Source organism: Cynocephalus volans, chromosome 3, assembly GCF_027409185.1.
Source record: "Cynocephalus volans isolate mCynVol1 chromosome 3, mCynVol1.pri, whole genome shotgun sequence".
Lineage (NCBI taxonomy): Eukaryota > Metazoa > Chordata > Mammalia > Dermoptera > Cynocephalidae > Cynocephalus > Cynocephalus volans.
The window spans coordinates 137,719,041-137,740,769 of record NC_084462.1 but is presented as its reverse complement, the minus strand read 5'-3'; the positions used below and the strand labels follow the sequence as shown (position 1 = coordinate 137,740,769).

The 21,729-nt window shown below is 43.8% G+C and overlaps 1 protein-coding gene across 4 annotated transcripts in view; it reads right to left on the bottom strand.

Annotated features, from left to right (window-relative positions):
• The window catches only part of SAMD4A (sterile alpha motif domain containing 4A), a 208,388-nt gene that overhangs the window by 38,084 nt on the left and 148,575 nt on the right, over nt 1-21,729 (bottom strand). For 2 of the 4 annotated variants that reach the window (XM_063091946.1, XM_063091948.1), the window contains exons 4-6: nt 15,024-15,287; nt 3,827-3,936; nt 1,528-1,614 (exon numbers count right to left, since the gene is read on the bottom strand). In XM_063091946.1, the coding sequence (XP_062948016.1) occupies nt 1,528-1,614; nt 3,827-3,936; nt 15,024-15,287 (461 nt within the window). The remainder of the gene's footprint in view (nt 1-1,527; nt 1,615-3,826; nt 3,937-15,023; nt 15,288-21,729) is intronic. The other 2 variants (XM_063091949.1, XM_063091950.1) reach the window with 1 other exon arrangement.

Genomic DNA, 21,729 nt, shown 5'->3' with positions numbered 1-21,729 from the left:
TACAGATATGGAGTAAATTGGCCATTTGAATGTTCCCCAAAAGAGAATGGTTTCTTATGTTAAAAATGGCAATAATCTGGGCCGACCCCGTGGCTCACTCGGAAGAGTGCGGCGCTGGGAGCGCAGCGGCACTCTCGCCCCTTACCGGTCACAAAAAAAAAAAAAAAATGGCAATAATCACTCAGTTAGACAAGCTGCTTGGTAAAGGAGTTAGCAAAAAATTAAGAACCACCACCATCACCACAAGTTCAGTTGGATAGTTCACTTGTAATTTGTAATTCACTTTAGTTAAGAATAGGCCTTTAATCATGGATATGCACTGGGTAGCCTCTGTCTATCCATCCAGAGGTTTAAAAGGAAATCTTTCTTATAAAGTTATATATGTAAATTCTATAAATACATATAACATATACTACGTGATATGCATTATATAACTTTTCATAGTGTATATAAGATTATATACACACACACCCCTTTGTGAACAATTAAAAAAATTCCTACTCTGTTAAAATGTTTATGTGCTCACAAAACTTGCTTTAGACCTACCTATCTCAATACTTTGTCCCCGCTTCCAAAGGCTCCCTGGGATTACTAGAAGAGGTTAGCACTCAAGCTCTGCAGGCTGCCAATACACAGAACTTCCCACCCGCCACTCCCAGCGCCTCTCAACACCAACGCACAAGAGTTCCACCTCCGGGGCGGAGCCGAGGCAACACTGGTTCACCTGAATGTGAAACAGGGCCTGCTCTGCTTTGGATCTTAGATGAAATCATATAGCCACTAAATGTAAAAATGATATTGTTACCAGGATGACACGGAGATACAAAGGTAAGAAGAGAACCCTCCCCACCCGCCTCACAAAAAGAAAGAGAGAGCAGCTGATAGCTATTTTTAACACTGGAATAAACTCTTTTTTCCCCAGCATTTAGCATTTTTGAGACACTTCCTAACAGAGTCATGGGGAACCATTCTATTGTTAAGGTAAAGTCTGAAATTATTCTGTAGAGAGCCAGCTATGTCTGTCTGCTAAACGCTTTTGGTCCTCTCTATTGAAACCTGGAGTGTTCCTGCTGGTGTTTGTCATGCTGGGGGCAGTTTTTCCCAAAACCAGATCCTCTGCTGGTTGGATGGCAAGAAGGAAGCCCTCTTGTATCTGTCCCACACCATTTGGTCAACATTTCAGCCTCAGATTGTGGGATGAACACCGTGCTACTCTATGAATGCGTACAAGGCAGAGGCAGATGCACATAGAAAGGGTGCATTCGATGGCACTCCATCAGAGTGCTGGGACGGCTGGTCACCGGCAGCCTGGACCCAGGGCCTAAGGACACTGCAGCGTCAGGTTACAAAGAAGCGCGTATAACCTGGAAACTTCACTTCAAAATCATTTCATTTTTTCTGACTTTGGTGAGGAAGCCACATAACACACTCTATAGGTCTGCCGATAATACTTCCCACTGAGAATTTTCCTTGGTCCATTTTCCCATGACAAAGGTGGAAAGGTTCCCTTGCCTAGTGATAACTTACCCTTTCCAAAGACTTCAGGAGGTTTTGTCTTTCCTTAAGCTTCTGAATACTGATGACAATTTTGTGTCTTGCACCTTTGGTAACATTCTGTAATTAAATACAAATTATATTTAAAAACACACTTTTAAGAATCAGCTTAGAGACTCTCAGAGGCTATTGAGTACTTTAGCATTTGTTCCTACATGTTCACAGGCTGGTCAATATCCATCTATCTCTCTCATTCGTACCCACTGTTATCAACCTCTTCTTATTAAATATTCTACCTCCACCTGGCTACATATTTGCTTGTGTCTTTTGGTTGTGACCTTCAAGGGAGAGAGATACAGAATAGCCAATTATACCACCCATGATGAAAGTTTTCCAGAGTCCTAAAAGATAATTTTTAAGACTTGCCCTTCTCTTTTCTGGCTTCATCTTTTCAGTCCTTCTCAGTTTCCCTGCAGGCTCCACTATCATATGGTGACTCATGGCTTTCTCAGATGTTTCCTATGTTTACCCATCTGGAGGAGATTGGCAGCCCAGGACCATCCACATGTCGTGTCATAAAACACGGGGAATTTTTTGTTAGTTTGCAGCCCTTCTTTTGTTTCCCTAAGGAAAACTAGAATCGGAAACAAATCCATAATTCAGTCATCACTTCAAGTAAATAATTAGGATTCACAGTTCGAGTTGTGGGTTTTGTCTTCTTAACTGGGTAGCAATGGTGAGCCCGAGGATTTAGTTAAACTTGTCGATTACAGACACTGCAAGTTTCCCAATAGATGGTCTTTTCTCAAGTCAGGTCTCCAATACAAATGTCTGGTGACTTCTTGCAACTATTTCATAGAATCCCTCTCAAAGAAGGAAAGGATGAGAATACCAGTGACGTCACCTTTACTAACAAAAATTAGGAGAAATGAATTCACTCCCTAAGATGAAACACTGGGAGTGTATTTCTGTTTACTCTTCACTTTGGGTTCAAGTGAATTAAATTACTCTGAAAAGTTTGTGCTGGCCTCTGGCATTGCCCTCTGTGTCAATTATTTCTTGTTTTTTCTACAGTTGAACAACTGATGACTTAGATTTTTTTTTTTCTCAACTCTGACCCAAACACAAAAATGCTCTTAGAAACAGTTCTCATCAATTCCTGGGATCTCAAGGAGCAATCAAGATCCAAAAAGTGGTGGGAGAAATGCTAGGAAGTTGAAATTAGTGCCTTTCATTCTCTGAGAATGTGCAGTGACTTTGGGCTTTGTCTTGTGTCTCAATACTGGTATTCAGCCAGGCCTGCAGAGGTTAACTGAGGGTACTGAATATGCAATGGGAAATCAGTGATCTCTGGGGAGGTGTGCATCCAGACCAGCCATGTCTCAGATGGTACCATCTCCTCTTCCTGCAGGGGAAATATTATTAGTCCATTCAGACCACCAATTCTTTTAAATCACTGCTCAAAGGAAACTGAGGTCAATTTGAAACATGCAAATAGCATTTTAAATAAGGGAAACAAAGACATTGGTCAGATGGTCAGATCTATTTCCGAGCACAGCGTGATAGGAAACATGCTTAGTTTTAGGGGTTCTGTTGACAGGCCTTTGGCATCCACCCTTGGGGAAAGATGCCTTTGTCTTTCAAAGGCATCAAAGGGGGAAGACCTTTGTCCTTTTATGGTGTGCAGAAGGGAAGTGAAACTGAGACCTGGGGAAATCTCGTTCTCAATGATTTTCCCTTGTCATTCAAGTGGTTAGAAGAAAAAAATATTTTGTTCAATTTACTCCACACTAAGACCAGCCTGATGATAATTTTGGAAGAGCACTGGGGCAGGCCTGAGGCATGACCTGGTGCTTCTACGCACCAGTCCAGTTAGAAGTTAGCTGATTTGTAACCGGACCAGACAACAGACAACAGAGCCATCACTCCCCAACCAAGCCATTGTCAGGCAGAGGGAGAGAGAGACAAAAAAACAAAAGCAGGGACACACACTCTTGAAGGCCATAGTCAAATGTTACTTCTTCTAGGAGACTCCACAGATTCCTCCCTATCACCCTGGAACTTTTAGAGTGTACTTAGGTGACGCCTGTTCCTAACACTCTGTCTCACCTCATTGCCCTGTGGTTATCTGTGGTCTTCGACCTCCTGCTGGACTCTGAAGGCAAGAGCCCAGCCTTACTCACCATGGAACCCTGGCCAGCACCTGGCAGTTCCTAGAACAGGGCAGCTACCAGGGGGTATAGGCATGGGTCTAAACAAGGTCTGTCCGGGACTTGAACTTCAGGTTCTGCCTGAGGTACCCTCTCAGGGAACGGTCACTTCAAGCACATACCTGAGCCTCCAGCTGGCACTCGGTGAGGGCCATCATTTCCTCATAAGTCATCTGGGAGAAAAGCGCGGCATACTTGTGCAGGCGGAGGCTTTTTAGCCAGGCTGGAACATCTGTGGTGCCAGATGCGCAAGAGATGGGGGGAGAAATGAGAGGGAACGAGAAGAGATGACAAAAGATGTGGGAATAGGGAAAGGAAAGAGGGTGATGGTCAGAGGAAGAAAAGAAAAAAAAAAAAACCCGTCATGTTACTACTTGTTTAATTTTGGCAGCAAATTATGGACTCACACCAGCCCTGACATTCCTGCTGGTGGGCGTCTTTCCTCTACTTTAGACCAGGGATTGCTAACTGGGGGTCCATGGGCTTCAGGGCATACAGGAATTCCCTTAAATTATATCCCGGTTTGTGAATATATGGGTAGTTTTCTGGGCAGACGGTCATCCATAGCTTCTGTAAGATTTTCAAAGGGGTTCATGACCCCCCCCCCCAAAAAAGGCAAGGAACCGCTGCTTTAGATAAACCAGCTCATTGTTGGTTTGGAAAGGACTGACCTAAAATGTTAAAACTACATCTTGAGGATGTGCTAAGTCTACGTCCTCAAGATAATTTTGTCGTAGGTTCAGCAACGATCTCCACATGCTGTTTCTGCTGCTACCATAGCAATGGGAAAACCAGGCAATTGTTGCACCCATGGGTGGAGTTGCTGTAGTTCCCAGCCTGAGCGTTCTTCTGCCTTCCTATACCCCAGTGGGAAAAAGGGCATCCTGTAGCCCAAAACTTTCACTCTTGTCGGAGTGTGCCCACTGACTGTTTCTCCAAGTTATAGAATGTATCTGGATGTGTCTTTGACTCTTCCCTTGAATGTCAACCAAAAAAATATCAGGACTTGAAAGGTCCAAAGATTGGCTAGATCATAGTATAATAGAAATTCCAAAGCACACCTGAAATACCCTCCAAGTTTGGGATTCTCGAGTTAAGAAAATGAAACAGTAATTGTATTGAAAATCCACAGGAGAATTATTACCTTTCTAAGTACAACCAAAACAAAGCACTTGAACATATTCTTTTAAGTCAGTTTTTGAGTTGCCGGGATCTTTGAAAAGTTTCTGGAATCATCTTCCCCCACCCCTAGCTCATTCTAGAGATGGCAAAATTAAGTCACTGACCCTAGATCACAGAGCAAGTACGTGGTGAAATGGGAACTAGAACCCAGGTCTCCTGATTTCCAGATCTTTCCTACACTGTATCAATTCTTGTAAAATAAGGACCAAACAGCCCATCAGTGGTAGGGCTGAATAAACAGTTTTTGCAAAGTACTTTGAAATGCTAAAGCATTGGGTAAATGTTAGTCTTGTTTTCTATGAAGTATATTATTCATTACTAACCACGTTGATTGCAAGACACTATCAACTGCTAAGTGCTTTATTCTGAGGCACTGATAGGACACACACATTCCAAAATAAGTGGGAACCTTCCAATTTTTCAGTGTTTAGAGTAAATAATAAGAATTGATGAAATAGGCCTGGCCTCCTGGGTGAACCAAACCTAGGTTTAGGGAATGTGGGTATGGGATGATTTCCTCAACTCAAAGATACAGGAGGGGAGAGTGGGTCTGGGAGGTTACTTCTTGATTTGCAGTAACATGAAGGCCAATGAAGGGGAACTTCTGGACAATCAGAATTGGACATTCAATGGCATTTTAAGAACAAACTTGGTTTTCTCCATCTAGAAATCATTCTGTGCTTGGAAGCCCTTCATGCTGCCGTGACAAGTGGAGAGTCCCTCTGGGACCATCATTAACCACAAACAGACAGGCTTCCCCAGGCACACAGTACTAACCCCTTACATTCTCCTCCTCAGCTCACTCTGTGGCTGGATCAAAAGTGCAGAACGTGCCAGCTCAGGAGTCTGGTACTTTCCCTCCTGTGACATCCTGGAGCTATTTTACCAGACTTTATTCTCCACCCTGTTTTTCTTTTGTTAAAACAATGCTAATGCTTCTACAGAGTAAGCAGCAACGATCTTAACTACAGCTCTGGCTTTCAGGCTAACTACATGTTACCACTTTGTCACCAGGTTTCATGTTTGCTATTTACATCTTTGGAAGTCCCAAGTCGGTGCTCGGAAAACTCAATGATTGTGATTCAGCGAAGTCTGGGTAGCCCAATGCCACAAAAGAGTATGGAGCAATCGCATGGACCAAATTTTCACTGAATGCCCAACAGCTTAATCAGGCAAAATTCACTGCTGATAAAACAAACAGAATCTTGAGCTCCTGAATGTTGCAAACTGGGTGCTTCATAAGCCAAGGTGACATCATGGTGTTTTAAGAGTCAGGAAGCGTGGGGTGCAAGTCTCAGGTTGGCAAGTTTCAGTTCAATCAGTGCTAGTTCCTGTCTATAAAACTATTTTGACAACTACAATTCTCCTGATTAGAGGGATGGAAGTGCCTTCCTCATTCATTTAGTCAAAATGCAGGTCACTGGAAGTAGTTTTCTTGGAAAAGGCTCCTCTACAACTTCCAAACATGATGATTTGGGCCTTCCTTAAGAGTTATTTCTGGATGCATTCCTGGGGAAGGTAGGCTCCTTTGGCCATATGTTCCTTGAGGCAGGCACAGGTGGCTGCTGCTTTTAGAGCAAGTACCTTAGTCTCCAGCTCGGTGCCATGTGCTTAAAGAGCTCTCCTTTCTGCAAGGAGAACTGATGAACAAAGAAGAGGAAATCCCAGTTTTTAAGAACAGAGCCTACTAACCTTTCATCTCCCGTTTGGTGGCAAGGCACCTTCCCTTGCCAGGAATTAAAACAAAACACTATTAAAAGGGAAACAAACCAGAGAACTGAGAGCCTTCACCACTTCATTTCCCCCAAGCCAGGAATTCCAATGACTTGGATGCTAGATTCTGTCAGATGTTGGCCAGGGACAAACTCTAACTAAAAGCTCAGGTCCTTTCCCATGGTCCAGATGCCACACTGTTGGATGCAATGATAAGAATCACCTAAGCTAACCTCAGACCTTCCTTTTTCATTCTGTGAAGCAGTGGCTATGGTTGGAAGACACAGACAAGCACGGGAGAAGCAGAGGTGTATCCTGGAGGAGCTCATATGGGACTGAAGGCACGCACACCTCCTAGGCTCCCACCTCTGGCTGGTGCACAGCTATCTAACTTCACCTGGGCTGCTCCTGACAGACATGACAAGGGAAGTTCCAAACTAGAAAGTCACTCACTTATGCAGCGTGACAAAGATAAAGATGTTTTTGCTATGTGCTGGGCTGACTTTCTTGTCAAATGTGGGAATCCTGATATTTGTTCACTCAACAATTATTGATCACCTACTATGGGGTCCAGGCAATGGCAAGACATACTCCTGCCATGGAAGAACTTTTAATCTGGAGAGAATGGCTGACTCACTCGCAAAAATTATAATAGCTGCAGGAAAAGTGCTAAGTATGCTCAAAGTTTTAGGGGAGCACAGAACAATGAGCATTTTGGTTTGCCTTCAGGCATGAAGAATGGCCTCAAAGTAGCAGCCACTTGTAGTTCACTGGGCAGACCGTATCAAAGAAGCCATCTCAGGAAGCAGGAACAGCACAGAAACCAAGCACAGAGCCAAAACAGTCTTCAGGGTAGAGCACGCACTTGGGGGAGGGTGGAGGTTGGCTAGTGACAAAGGAGGCAAAGAGAAAATAGGCAGCGGGTGTGTGTATGTGTGTGTGTCAGATGACTGAGATATGTAATGCTGAAACAAGGAGGGGAGACTTCATCTTGTGGGTGATGACAAAAAGCTAAAATGTGAGCAGGGGAAGCACGATCAGATGAGTGTGTTGGAAAGATGATGGTCGTCCATGCAAAGTCTGGACTGGAGGGTGGCTGGGGTGGAGGCCAGGCCATGTGGAAGATGGCTTGGGAGAGTGGCAGAAGAGAAGGAAAGGATGTAAATGGACAGTACTTGCAGATCAGGGAAGAGCAGAGAGCGAGAGAGAGAAAGGAACTGGAGATGGTTCCTTTGATTCAGGCTTGGTGAGGCAGAACACACAGGGTAGCAGCAAGTTTGGGGAGCAGGGAGAGGTGGTGAGCTCCATTTCAGATCCGATGAGTCACTGACTTTGGGTCACGTGGGGGAGAAGTCAACTGGTCAAGGTCTTCAAAGGGAGGTCTGAGCTGGAGAATAACTTGCATTGTCAGTAGCTCACGGTGGTTGTTTAGCCATGGAAGTGGGTGAGATCACTCAGGCAAAGAGCATGGAGTAAGACTGGGGGAGAGCCACGTGGGGGCCCTGGGAGTGGCGGGCATTTAGTGGAAGGTGCAGGAAGAGGAAACTCACAGGTAGGAGTTCTGGGGAGAAAGCCCCCATGCCATGGTCTCCACCCTGCATGAAACACCTTTTAGATCTTGCTGCCGTCCACTTGGCCATTTTTGATAAGGTGCTACATCCTCTTGTATATGTTCTTTATTTACCTGCTGATCTTTACCAATGGGATCCAGTTTAAATTATGCTGATTTCTACTTCCCTTTTAGAGTTTGAACAAATCAGCTACAGGGCAGCTTTGTCATGTGTACAAGCTTGCACAGGAGCGGGGCTCCAATTGAGCTTGAGCTGCTTTTCTCTAATGCCTGCTGCAGGCCATGCAGAACCCGATCCACAAGTGAGGAAGCCCTGGAGGAGAGAAAGACGGGACCAATATTGCTGAAGGGTCCCAGGTGGAAAGCAACAGGAAGGGCAGGGAGTAAGGCACCCCTGGAGAAGAGAAGCATGAACAGCCTTGTGTCCCACAAGAGGGCTCTCGTTTGGTGGTCCTGACACCTGTAGACGGAAGATCAACTCCCATCACCACAGAAAGCCAGGCTAATCTCGAAAAGCTCCCTCCCTCCAAGATATGCCTGCATCCATGGTCTCTGTGGGAGAGGAGAGGAAAGCCAACTGAGGGGTCAGGGGGTACTGACTCTTCATCGCTGAAATGAGAGGGAAAACGTTCCTTTCAAAAATGAAGAGCAGACGTTTAGTAACACCATAAGGGTTACTGCAGCCTGTATTTATTTCCGGCCAGAGCAGAATGAGTGGCCCAGTTCTGTTCAAGCCTCTGAGCAAAAGAAAGAAGGAAACTTAATCTCTAGTCCCTTCAGAGCTGGATCCTCCTGCATATGTACTTGACCCTGGGAGGTGTCCATGGTGGCCTCTACGAGGGGTTCCATGCTCGTGGGGAGCACAGATAGGTCTTGGAAGGCCCAGAGATAGCCTAGTGTGGGGTAAAATACCCACTCCGAAGTGTTAGATTTCCCCTGCAGTTTCCATCAGCTGTGCCACTCCCAAGTGATCCTCTGCAGGCAGCCTGCTTCGCATCATCAGGCAGTGGCTGAGTTCCATATTTAAAAGCTGCTCTCTATGTGCCTGCACCATCCTTAAAGCACTTCTTCTGAAGACACATGCCAGGTGAGGAACAGAGGTGAAAAGTCTCATGAACTTTAGAATTTGGAGGAATCTCAGGGATTTGCTTTTCAAAGACATCAGGGCTCTCAGCCTTGTCTGAGAAGAGTCAGCACAACTCTGAGCCCATGAGGGCCCACCCACGGTGGGCACACGTTGGCATTCGGAAATAAAGAAAATAAAGTAGAGTTATTAAATCTTGGCCTTTAAGTTAAGTGAATTCAAGATAGTACCTAGAAAGCCAACACTCAGGAAATAATGATAGTTTCACTGACAGCCACGCTGAAAAGGGTGCCTGCCCCTCATAGGGCTGTGTCACTCCCATGCTGTCACCCAGAAATTTATCCATAACCTTTGTTATAAAGGTCAGATAGGTTCCTTCTTCATAAAAAAGGAGCTTACCTCTTAATAATTTTTCTAATCTCATTCTGAGAGAGGCAGAGGTTCAAAGGCCTACATTTCAAAATCAACTCAAAACCCCAAAATGGTTATTTCAGAGTCAACAATATACTTCCTTTGCTATGGAGAGAAAAAGTTGACCAAGTTTCATCTAAGAAAGACTCTCTGGAAAGGGCAAACTGAACATATTTTCACAGCCAATGGCCCCTCCACTCTTAATTGCTGTTTCTGTCAAGGTTACTGGAACCAAAGGTTTCTTTTTTACTTTCACCATGTCTACATACAAATAATACATCAGTCCCAATTACCTCTATATTTTTGTACTAACATAATGCCACACATCATAAGTATACCCAGTTGATGTTCATTTGTAATGTGGAGGCTGAAGCTCATATCAAGAGGAACAGTTGGCCAATTTCTGTCCCTCCAACACAGGCAGCTACAAGAAAGTCACAGAGCTCCCCATTTCCCAGGAGCCCAAATCTATGGGCTTTTCTACCCATGTATCTGTGAGTCCCCCAAATGAACTTTGCTACAGGAAAGTATAATGCTGAAACTGTGCAGGTGAGGAGAGGCCAAGGCTCGTGGGGAGGCTGGGCCAGGGAAGAGCGTGGTACACTGTGGGGCCACCAAGAGGCTGGCATTCCTCCACTGGAACGTTCCACCGCTTCCCATGCTCACACGTCCCATACTGTCCCCCCTAATCTGCTTCTCCTATATACCCTTTGCTGTAGATGACACCACAGGCTATCCAGATAGCCCTGGTAGAAACCCGGGCATCGTCCTAAAGCCCTCCCGCCCCATCGCCGTCGACGTTCCGTGAGTCAGCAAGCCCTCTCAGTTCTATCTCATGAAGACCCTGTGGATGCTCCCCGGCCTCCATCTTCACTGCCTCTCGCCTTGGTCCAACTTCATTTTCCTCTTCATTTACCAAAATACCCTCCACCTCTCTGCTGGCCTCCAAAGGTAGAATCCCCCATCCCTCCTTGCTCTGATGTATCTTCCACACTGTTTCCAGTGTCCTGTTTCTAATATGCAAATCTAAGCAGGTCATTCTGCTGTGGAAATTCCTTCAACAGCTTAAGGATAAAAGACAAAATCCTTCACAAGTCCTGGGGTCTGGATTTTCTCTCTCCAGGCCCCTCTCCCACGTGCCCTTCACTCTCAAACCATTGGGTCCACTTGGGTGAGCTCCCTTGTCACCGTGCTTTCATGCATGCTGTTGCCTCTGCACAGAATGCCTTTTCTTCACCTTACATTTGGATGACCTGTAATCATGCTCTGAGACTCAGCTCCAGGCCTCTCCTCTAGGAACTTTCCTTGACTTGAAGGAGGGAGTTAGGGCCCTCCTTCGCGCCTGCCCCCACCCAAGGCAAATGTCTGCAAGAACACAGTGTCACAGCATGCACCTCCATCAGGTACCTGCTTCTTGCTCATGTGACAGTGAGTCTCTTGAGGCAGGAACAATACCTCTGTCTCCCCAAAACCTAGTTAGTCCAAAACCTGTCTCAGCAGGTGCTCAAAAAAGTCAACTGATTTGAATGAGGACAAACGTGAACCTGGGAATCGGTCACTCTCCCCTTCTCTTTGCTCCCGTGTAACACAGCCACATCTGTCACCAGCAGCCTGTATTTGTATAAGTTCAGATGTTGGATTTATACAACCTCCTTGAGGACATGATGCCAATATAAGGGCAAATGTGCTTCTTCCACCAATTGACTTCTCTTCTACATTTCCTCTTCATTCTAGGAAATTATGGGAATGTCTTTTCTCTCTCTTCTCTGCCACCTGAAGCCTTTGTACGAGAGAAGAGGTAAGAGAGTGCAGCACAGTCATGCATGGCCCAAGGAAAGAAGGACATTGTAATTGAGTACCCACTCAGAGAGAATCAAGAGTGTTCCCCCCAGGATAAGTCACAGTGACGTTTTTGAAAAGAACAACGACAACTGAATTTAGAAACCACAAGCAGCATATTTAGTCCAAATATGTATAACCAGTAGCCTCCACAGGGAATGGTAAAGGAGGAAAGTTTATATTTCAGTTCAGTTTCCCACTTCTCTTGGGTTAGTTTCAAGGGGAGTAGCTGGTCTCATTTTTTTCATTCACTTGAGGTATTAGCCTGAGACCCCTACTCCAAGGGACATTCAATCTGTGCTTTGAAGCTGACCTAAACCATCAGGACAGGTATAAAAGGAAAAGTGAAGCAGTGCAGGCAGGGGATGGCAGGAGTTGGTCTACTTGGGAGAGAACTTAGTGGTGATCCCTGGCAGGGAGTGTTACCACCAAGATGAAAAGAGGGCTAGATCGATGCACGTGCAAAATAAAAAGAGCAAGAATGCTGGGCTGTGAGACTGATTCCACATTCTTGACCCAAGAGGTACATTCCTAAGGGATGAAGTGTAGTCAAACCTGGCTCATCTATCTAGACGGAAAGAAAGGAATGGATGAACTACACAGCGGTTCAGCCATATGCACAGCTGTTGGCCAGAAAGATGAATTCACACTGAATCCAGCTCAATTAGGGTGACTTATTATTATTTTCCCAAGGTGTGAGGTGAGGGCGACACATATTCCCTGTAGATCTGGGAAGTCTTCCAAATTCTACTTCAGGTTTCTTGTTGTTCTTGTAAACTAGGCATTTATAAATTAGAAAAATAGCAGTGAGATGATGGCATCCGAGGTGAACTAGCAAGTCATAAGGGCTGATGCTCCTGCCAAAGAGCCACTAGAAGGAAAGAATGTGGATCCACAAGGAAGAGCTGGCTCTTTTTAGAAGCACATCACTTGGTTTCATATTCCATTTCTCTAAAAGTGTGAGCTAATTTGGAAGCTCTTAGATATGGAGATGACATGATGAACCCCTGGGATAGGGTACGTTATGGCTCCTTCTTGGGTGCTTCCTAGGAGGCCATTTTTGAATAATCTTTGATGGCAGAGGAGTCCTTAGCAGTGGCAGTCTTGCAGCAGGGTTCAGGAAGGGACATTTGTGTTTAACGAACACCGGCCTGTGACTCTGGACTGCTAGCGTTTTGGGGTGTGGATGTTTCTACTGTCTGACCTGTCTGCTGAACTGCAAATATACTTTTTCCACAAACAGAATCTTTCACCATCTGTAATGTTCCTTCCTTCAAATGTGTTTTGCCATTTAATTTGCTAACAACTTGAAACGTCCCAATCCAGGTCTTTGGGAGAAGGAAAGATCAATAAGTCAGAAGAAGGTGGAGATACATACAAGAGCGTCCTTTGTTCCATCCGGACACCAAATAGCCCGTTTCCTGACCACATCTCTTGGGCCTATAAAAAAGATCTTGGATATGAGATCTTGTCTGTGTCACTTTCTGATTGAATAAGCTCTGAGCAGACAATTTTTACTAATTCTAAAGAAAGGAATTGAATAAACATATATAGGATATTCCTTGAACTCTGGAATATTTTGGCTTTTATCCTAAAACAGGGATAGGACATTTATTCAATTTTTCTCTCATTCATTTCTCTTTAAAAACCTGTTATTTTTATTCATTTCTCACTGCAAAATGCCAGCACACAATGAGCATACCTGTACCTCCTTTGGGAGAATATCTAAGGTGTGCATAAGGTCTCAAAAAAAAAAAAAAAAACAGAAAAAAGTAAAGAAAGAAAACAAAGAAAACAAAGTAAAAGGAAGAAAGAAAGAAAATAAACACCCCAAACCCAGACAGCAGCATCAGCATTCCCCTGGGAGAGATCTGTATCCTGATGAATGGCCTTTCCACAGGATCCTCCTCTCTTTCAACACAAAGGCCAACGCCTCCTCCTCCCCACACAGTTACCAAGCAGAACCTCAACGTGCTTTCTTGGAAACAGGCCATCCAGACACTGAACTTCACCTAGAAAGAAGCCAGTCCAAAGCAACGGCTGTTTTAGCCTCCCTCGGTCCCCCAGGTATTTTGATGCCCGGTGACAGATGCCAAGCAAGGCGTAGGGAGCATGGCGGAGCCTCACCCGCTGCCCACCACCTGGGGCTCAGCTGCTTGAACTCATAACCATGTAGCATAAACTCAGGAAGGGTTTTGCTAGTTCTCCAGAATTATGACACAGTTCCATGAAAACTTGGAAAGAGAAAGAGGAGCCACTGTCATTTTGTCAGCAGGCTGCCTGTGAAATACCTTTAAACACCCATCAGTATCACCAGAGGAAAATGTCAAGACACCCCAGTCACTCCTCTGGACACTCAGCATAGAGCCATCGTGGGACAGGGGGCAGGACGGGGAGAACACAGGCCTGAGCAGCCTAGAGGAAGATTCAAGGAACGTCAGCCTCATTCCCCAGTTGACAGTCTCCGCTTTTCAGCTGGCACCCTCTTACCACTGGCACCTGGACAGTCATGGGGGCGTTCTCTGTGCCAGGCTTCCGTGGGGGAGGAGACTTGGAACAGAGCCTCCTATGTCAACACTGATCACTTTCAAGGGAACGATCAGAAACAGCAACCCCCCAGGACTACTAATGTTAGCAAAGGGGGCGCTCTCAGAGCCTCCCCTCAGCACTGGGGTCCCTGAGCTTGACTGGTTATTGTTTCACCATCTACAGTTGTTATTAGCATGTCCCTGATGAGCATCTTTCCCTAAGGACTTCCTAGCCCTTGAACAACTGCAGTCTAAAAATACAGAAAGCACGTATCCTCTTTGAACCTATCATGGGTAATTTGGAAATCTCTATCTCCCGATGAGCATCTGTAGAAGAGGGTAGATTTACAGAGCAACGTAGGAACACTTATTTATGCTGCACAAAAGGCCTTTATCACCTGGATGCAAATCTGTATCAGGATTAAAATACTGTCAGAGATTCTCAGTGGTATTTTCATGTCCTTTAAACAGAGGCAGAGAAAAGGGATTAAAGGTTTCTTTGGATATTAAAGAAAAAGGGAGAGAGAAAGAAAGGTCTATTGCAATTCTGCATTAAGAGTGATTAAAAAAGGAAACAAACAAACCAACCCTGTGGTCTTTTTCTGAATATTTTTCTGAGCGATTGACAGGTCCCTGGCTGCAGCAACAAGGTAGAAGGCTGGAGCAGCTCAGCATCTTTACGGACAGAGAGCTTATCACCCTTAGCTGTGAGTCATTTAATGGATGTCCACGCATTTAGAAAAAAAAAAAAAAGATTTGACATCTCTTGCTCTGGTTCCTGTTTCCCAGGTTTTGGCAAGAAGCCCTGAGTGGAATCTGAGCCCCTTCTGCCATGGTCAACCCTGGAGTTCTGAAAGGGACAGGTCGAAGACATAGGCCTGGGGTGGGGGTGGGGAGAGTCCCTCTCTCTTGCTGACTACCTCTCTTTTTACCCTTTGGACTCCAGATAAAAGGGGGCTCTGTTCCCAGTGGTTTCTCATTTAGTCACTCACCTTTCATACCACTACCTTCTTCCTGGAATGTGTTACGAGCAGTGGTCTGATCTTCTAAGTGTTCACTCCCACCACTTCCTGAAGAGGCTACACTGCTTTGTGGAGACAGGGGGGCATGATCGGATGGGAGGCACTGGGGTCCTCTAGCTCGTAAGTCCTCATGAGACATCCATCCATGTCCTAGAGGCTGGTTTGGCACATTCATGGGTGGGGTAAGGGATACAGATCGTTTCAAAGGGCTGTGATGTGCCTGGCCTGAGAGAACTGGAAAAAAAAATAAAATGAAATAGGTTATTCCCCCCCCTTTAGCCTGGGATCCAGAAGAACCCACAATACCTTTTAACCCTGAGAGATACTGCTAACTAACTTATAGCTCCATCCGCAGTCACAGCGGGTGGAATACAGGCCTGACATGGCCTTCCCTTTGGGTGGCTAAAAGGACTCTGTCTGTACCTCTTCGTGGGCTGCGTTTCTCCAAGGAGGCCAAGCCGACAGTGCCCATGCATCTGGCTTTAGCCTTTGCGGGTCTGGACCTGGTTTCAGTTCTAACTGTAGAAATCAGGCTTCATAGCAGCGGGCCCATAAATCAGGCAAGCCTTGGCAGCTTGGCAAAGTGGCCATCTGCCAAAAGTGAAAAGAACATGTGCTGGACAATTTGTTTTTTTTCTTTAAACACAAGATCTGACATTACCCATGTGGTCAGAGAGGACTTCTTGAAGGGCGGGCAGGCTGGTTACCGTTTGGGATCTTTGCAGGGCTGAACCGGAGGAAGGTAGATTAGTCGTTTCAACCAGGAATAGGAAACTGTCACCTCTGAAGGGTGGTACAGGCTCAGCAAGAGGCCCCAGTACTAACACGACCTCAGGGTATGGGATGCGGCAGCTGTGGGTGAAAGGGCCGATTCTTTCCCCTGGCCTCCCAGGTTAATAATGCCAAACTTGAGGCTGCAAACACTTCCAGTAACAAGGCTTTCATTGAGAAGCCAGTGGGTCGCTCTTAGTAAGCTGGGATGGTTGTTACCAGCGTGTTCAGCCCTTCCACACAGTGGGCAACATCTGTGTAGCCCCTGTTTTTAATATCTTTTCCAGAAAACTAAGAAAAAGCAACAAAACTCACATAACTAGCCAAATTAAATTGAAGTCATTCAAGGGAGGGATTTAACCAAAATCAATGCTGAAGGAGCCGACGTTACCCTTGGATGGTTTTTCTGGGTGTGTAAAGCGACAACTTTACAAAATAAGTCTATTCATAACATTCTTTCAGCACCAGTTCCTGACAGGCCCAGTTTATTTTGACTGCTGCTGTACTAACATGGAATTGAGCCACGTGCATTTTTAAACATTTTTCAGGGAAGCCGTTAAATTCTGTCTCAGGCTCTATCCCCTCTGAGGAGGCATTTGCTTTCCCAAGTTCAGGCTACTACTTCTCTGCTGGCGTTCTGTGTTTTTTGGTAAGCAGACCAGACATCCCATTGGTGAGAGGTCCTACTTTTTGCTAAACTGAATTTCTGTTGGGGCAGCACCCGCATAAAGGCCTGGGAAGCAGATCACTGTGCCCCTATTTAAAAAGATAAAGATAGAGTCAAAAGGCTAGGTTTTGCCAAAAGGTGTGTTTGGGGCAGTTGAAGTGGGGGTAGGCTTCTGACAGTCAGCTGGCAGGAACCAAGCCCTGAGAGCAGCAGAGCTCATAACTCTGCTGTCAGTGTTTCCATTTGGCCTCATGTGGCCAGAAGGGCAGACTTGTGTGTAAAGGGAAGATGATCAGAAGGGCTAGAAACTCCTTTATTAATAATAAGAAAGCTGCTGAGCTTAATATTTGTAACCTAAGAAAATTTTAATCTGGGTAGACTCTATCAAAGGCAAAGAATTATCATCTAACTCAAATATATGCAAAGGAGACATTGTGTTTTTTTTAAAAAAATTGACCCTAATGGGCTGAAATAGCCTGCATTTTCACTAAATAAACTAGAGATGAAATTATTTTGAAAGGCTCCCTGGAAAATGCATTGCTACCTGGTTGGATCAGATTTAGCAAGAGAAAAAGAAAAAAACAAGCAAACAAACAAACAAAAAAAACAAGCAGAGAAGAAAAATAAAAAGGAAGCAGCAGCAAAAATGAGGAGAGAAGCCAATAGGAAGAAAAGCCAGACATCCAGAAAATCCATTTCATGCCTGTCTAAGTATTTATATAAAATTGGGCAGACTTGTTTAGGGCTGCCCTGAGTGCTTGGACATTCCAGCTTACACATCTTTGCTTTCTGGTACCTCTGCAACCACTTCAGAGTGTCTGGTGGATGCTTTGACTAGTGCGGCCAGGTGTGCCCAAGTGGAAATGAGGGTTCCTCTGCACAGCCAGGATTGAGTGAGTCTGAAACCATAGGAACAGGATTTGCCAAAGAGGGACACACAGCTCAGAGCTGGTGGAACCCTCAGCACCTAGGCTGGTTAGAGGTGGTAACTGAACAGATGACTAATGGATAACCATGGGTGGTTACTGCTAGGATAGTCCCCATCTCTGGATGCTGAGAACAATACAATACATATGTAGCAGTTGAATTCCATTACTGGATGGAACCAATTTGCTTCTTTCCACCTAAAATTTTCTTAAAATCTATGCTTCCTCTCCCACTGAGGGGTATCCTTGGGGAAGCTGTCAGCATCCGAGGACTCCACTGGCTACTGATATTGGAACTAAATGTTTACCTAACTTAACAGGCTTATAGGGATTTGCACATAGAAACCCGCACTCATTTCTTCATATTTTCCTGAGCTTAACTGAAGTCACAGGGGATATGGCATGCACTTGGCCTCTGCCTCTGTCTAATAAAAAAATCAGCCATACCCAAGGTGTCAGGACCTTTTCCCAATGACTTTTTACTAAAGTCCTACCCCTATATATCATAAAGAAAACCCCTTGATTCCCGCTTTTGCCACCAAACTAAGGAATGTCTCCCTAGGAATCAACCTGCCATAGCAACAGAACATAATGCTGGACGCTAAGCTTCTGATTTGCAGAAAAGGCCATGGGTTTAGAGCCAGGCTGAATGCCACACCTAAATCAAAGAAAAATTGTGCTGGGCAAATGCCTCATTTCTCCAAAAAGAACTGAGGCCTGTAGGCAGTATAGGCTTCTCTTCCTGTGGGAAGAAAACTGATGCAGGTGACAGGTGATCTGCCAACAGTGCCACTGTGGGGTGAAGATAAATCTTCAGGTTTAGGCAGTGGTGGCCACAATGCTGATTTTGGGGTTCCCTCTTGTGCTGGAGTACTCTTGTGCTGGAGTATACAGTGGCGGAGGAAATAATAAATGTCACAGGCAGAAAGAGTCTGCAAGAAAACAGGCCACGCAGTTGTGGAATTAATGAGGGGGTGAGCAGCAGAGTATCAATGGTTGCCGCATTGCCCATTTTTTTTTTAACAGAAAATTCATCTGAAGTGGTGACAAAATGTAGCAGATATGGACAGTCAGGCACACAAAAATTCTTTTCCTACAAGTAGGGAGGGGAGAGCAGTAAAAACAGGCTTCTGAGAAGCTTTTCAGCATTGTATTAGCTGCCCCAGAATGCCTCTAGCCAGAGGCTTTTAAATGTTCTTGCTTGTTGACTGCTGTGCCGTAGACAACGGTGAACGATTCATTCAGACTTAAGCTGCCCAAAGGTAATATTCAAATGCTGCAGAATTAATATGTCTTTTAAAAATCTGAACACACATTAGAAATTGGCAAGTTCCTATATTTGTACTGCATCTGTGACTTTTCTAATAGTGCGAGTAGAGGGACAGCATATTTCAGGATGGATTCATTATATTGAAATTCATACTAAAAATAACCCAGGGAAGCAAAATTGTGCCTCTTTTGCTCTTGAAACATTGAGACTAAAAATATTGTGTACAGTATAGATTCAATATTTCTTATATTTTTATAAATCTCTGCAAGAAATTTTAGATCTGTACACATTTATACATTTGTATGTATGCATACACCTGTCATTAGGACACTGTAACTTTTAGAACATTTACAAATACAAGTGAACCAAAAGTAAATAATAAGTATTGAGTAAGTCCAGTTGAGATATGGAAAAAGCAGCTAAAAATAATCTTGGTACAGCAGTTGAACAGCGTGATGGGAGTACAGAGGGTCTATAATCTAGCGATAAACTCAGTCATACTGTTCAGGGCCAGCCAACTTCTCTGACCCTGTCTAACCTTATGATTTCTTTTTCATCTCCCAGCATCTTTAATGAGACCCCTTTCAATGCCTTTTAGGGGAAAATACAATACCTGGCTCTGGATTCTGTTCTTCTAAGTATTTTCTTGAAACCCTGGAATTCAGATTTCTTTCTCATTTCCTTTGACCAGCCTTGACTTCATCTCAATTTTAATTTATTTGAAAGATGTAGGAACAGACTTTTCAGGGTATTTCTGACTCTTAAGAAAATTAAGTATAACTACATTTTCTGCCTTCTAATATGAGAAATAACAGGGTTTGTGGTTAGAGGAAGGTTTGGGATACTGGCCCAACGATCTCCTTGGTTCACTGTCAGGTTAAATATTATACCTCATTGTTAAGGAGAGCAGTGGTCCACATAAGCAAATAGTTCAGATAACTGAAGCTCAGCTCTTACACCAAAACTTTATCTTAACAAACTTAAATAGAAACCTTTCAAAGACACATTGCTTACTTCTCTGCTCTCCTTAAATTCATACATTGAATGCAATGTATGCTTTAAAAATTATTGTTATGAGCATAGATTACTAACATTTTAGAGCTGGAAGCCTCCAGAGAAACAATATAATTCAGTACTTCCCAAACTGTGAGCTGTGGCTCCCAGGATAGTGAAAAGAGATGAAATCCCTATGTGTACCAAGCTTTGTTTGTGGACACAATACTGTGTTATGAATGATTTTTATATGTATGTAGAGGATATTGGAATTAATACAATATAAATTAATTTAAATTAATATAAATTAAAAAGATCTATGCTGAGTACATAGATCTTCTTGTCTTTTTTTTTTTTTTATCAGATTTGAAGTACGATCGTTTTAATGGGGACTCCAACTTTTGTATATTAGTTATGAACTCACATGGTTCATACATACTCTTGGTCTGGTGGACTTCCATTTGACTGAGGCTATTGTGTGCTCTATGCTGTCTTTGTTGAGTAAGGCTTTCATGAGCATACAGGGAGCCTCAGGAACTCATGTGCTACACGCCATCAGTTATACTATCTCCTCAAATTCAATTCAACCATTCCTTCTCTTTGCTGCCACTGTGCTTTTCCACCTATTTCCAGGCTTAGGGTTTTGTTCTAGAGTCTAGAATCTAGACTGCTAATGGTGTCAGAAATTTGTCTTTCTTTGAGTAAGGGCATTAAATATTCCCACATTACTAATGTCGTCCTTTTTTTTTTTTTTTTTTTTACCAAACTAAATAACCTGTGTTCTCAACCCAAGACTGGGTTCTCATTGTGCCCTGTGAGTCCAGCCACATAGAAATAATTTGCAACTTTAATCTTTTTTCTTCCTAAGCTAGTTTCTTCATTTCTAATTCAAGAAGCTGCCTTTCTCACAGAAAAAAAAATGCTTTGTTAAATTTTCAAATTTCTAAGTAATCACGTGATAGAATTCAATCCAATAGCTAACACAACTAAACTTAACAAAAATAAGACATTCTCATTTAGGGATTTTAAAAGGTAGAATGAGGAGACCAAGTATTTGCATATTATTTTAAAATAATAACTTAGAACTTCTTTCCTGAATTAAAAGGTCCTGGCCAATTTCCTATAACTCATGTGATATATGCTCTGTATCCACATACTTATGACAGAGCAGAGCAGTGTTCTACTTAAATGTTGCTAATGGTAAACTTTAACACTATTTTCTAGACTCACCCCCCAAAGAAATTCAGGAGTATCACTAGAACCTTTACTGAAAACACCAATTTGAGGGTTTGCAACATATAATTCTTAAGTTTTGCTACAGGAGATGTTTTGATACTTCTCAAGTTTAGAGAGGAAAAACCTAAGTCCACTGTGAGCTACAAAAAAGGCGATTGTTCCAAGGGAATTGGAAGTGGGGGGAATGTTTCTGTCCATTCCCTTAGGTTTAGGCTTGCTTATCAGGCATGTTTCAGGTTCCATCCACAAATTTCTTCTGAGAACACTGGTTTCGGAGCATCTAAGAACTACTAAAGGCTTTCAATTGTCAAAGAATGGAGTTCTGCTAACACTACTTGTATAGGCATTTGCTTTAAAAAAAAACAAAAACAAAAAAGCCAATATTTTAAGGAAGGTTCAGTAGTGACATTAGACTCTGGACTCCTCTTCTTTCGTTGGTTTTGTGGTGCCACAACCAGTAATCTGAGGCCCTGTGGTGGGAATCTTTGGGGAAGAAAAGATTAATAGTACTGCAAGAATACATTTTGAAAAATGCAAAACCAGAGTGTTGGATCAGTGACATCATGCAAAAAAATAACACCAGTCACATTTATGGCCATGTACAGATTTGTGTAAGGGGGCGGGGGAGAGGGGAGTATTAATTCCTAAGGTTAAAATTAACATGCTCTGCCAGCACTGCTTCAGGGACTAGATTAAAAGCAAATCTGGAAAGTTAAAAGCCTCCACTCCGCATGCTTTCTGCTTTTTGTCCAAAGGTTTGGAAAACCAGTGCTTAGAACATCTGGACACCAGAAGATGATTTCCCCAAACAGG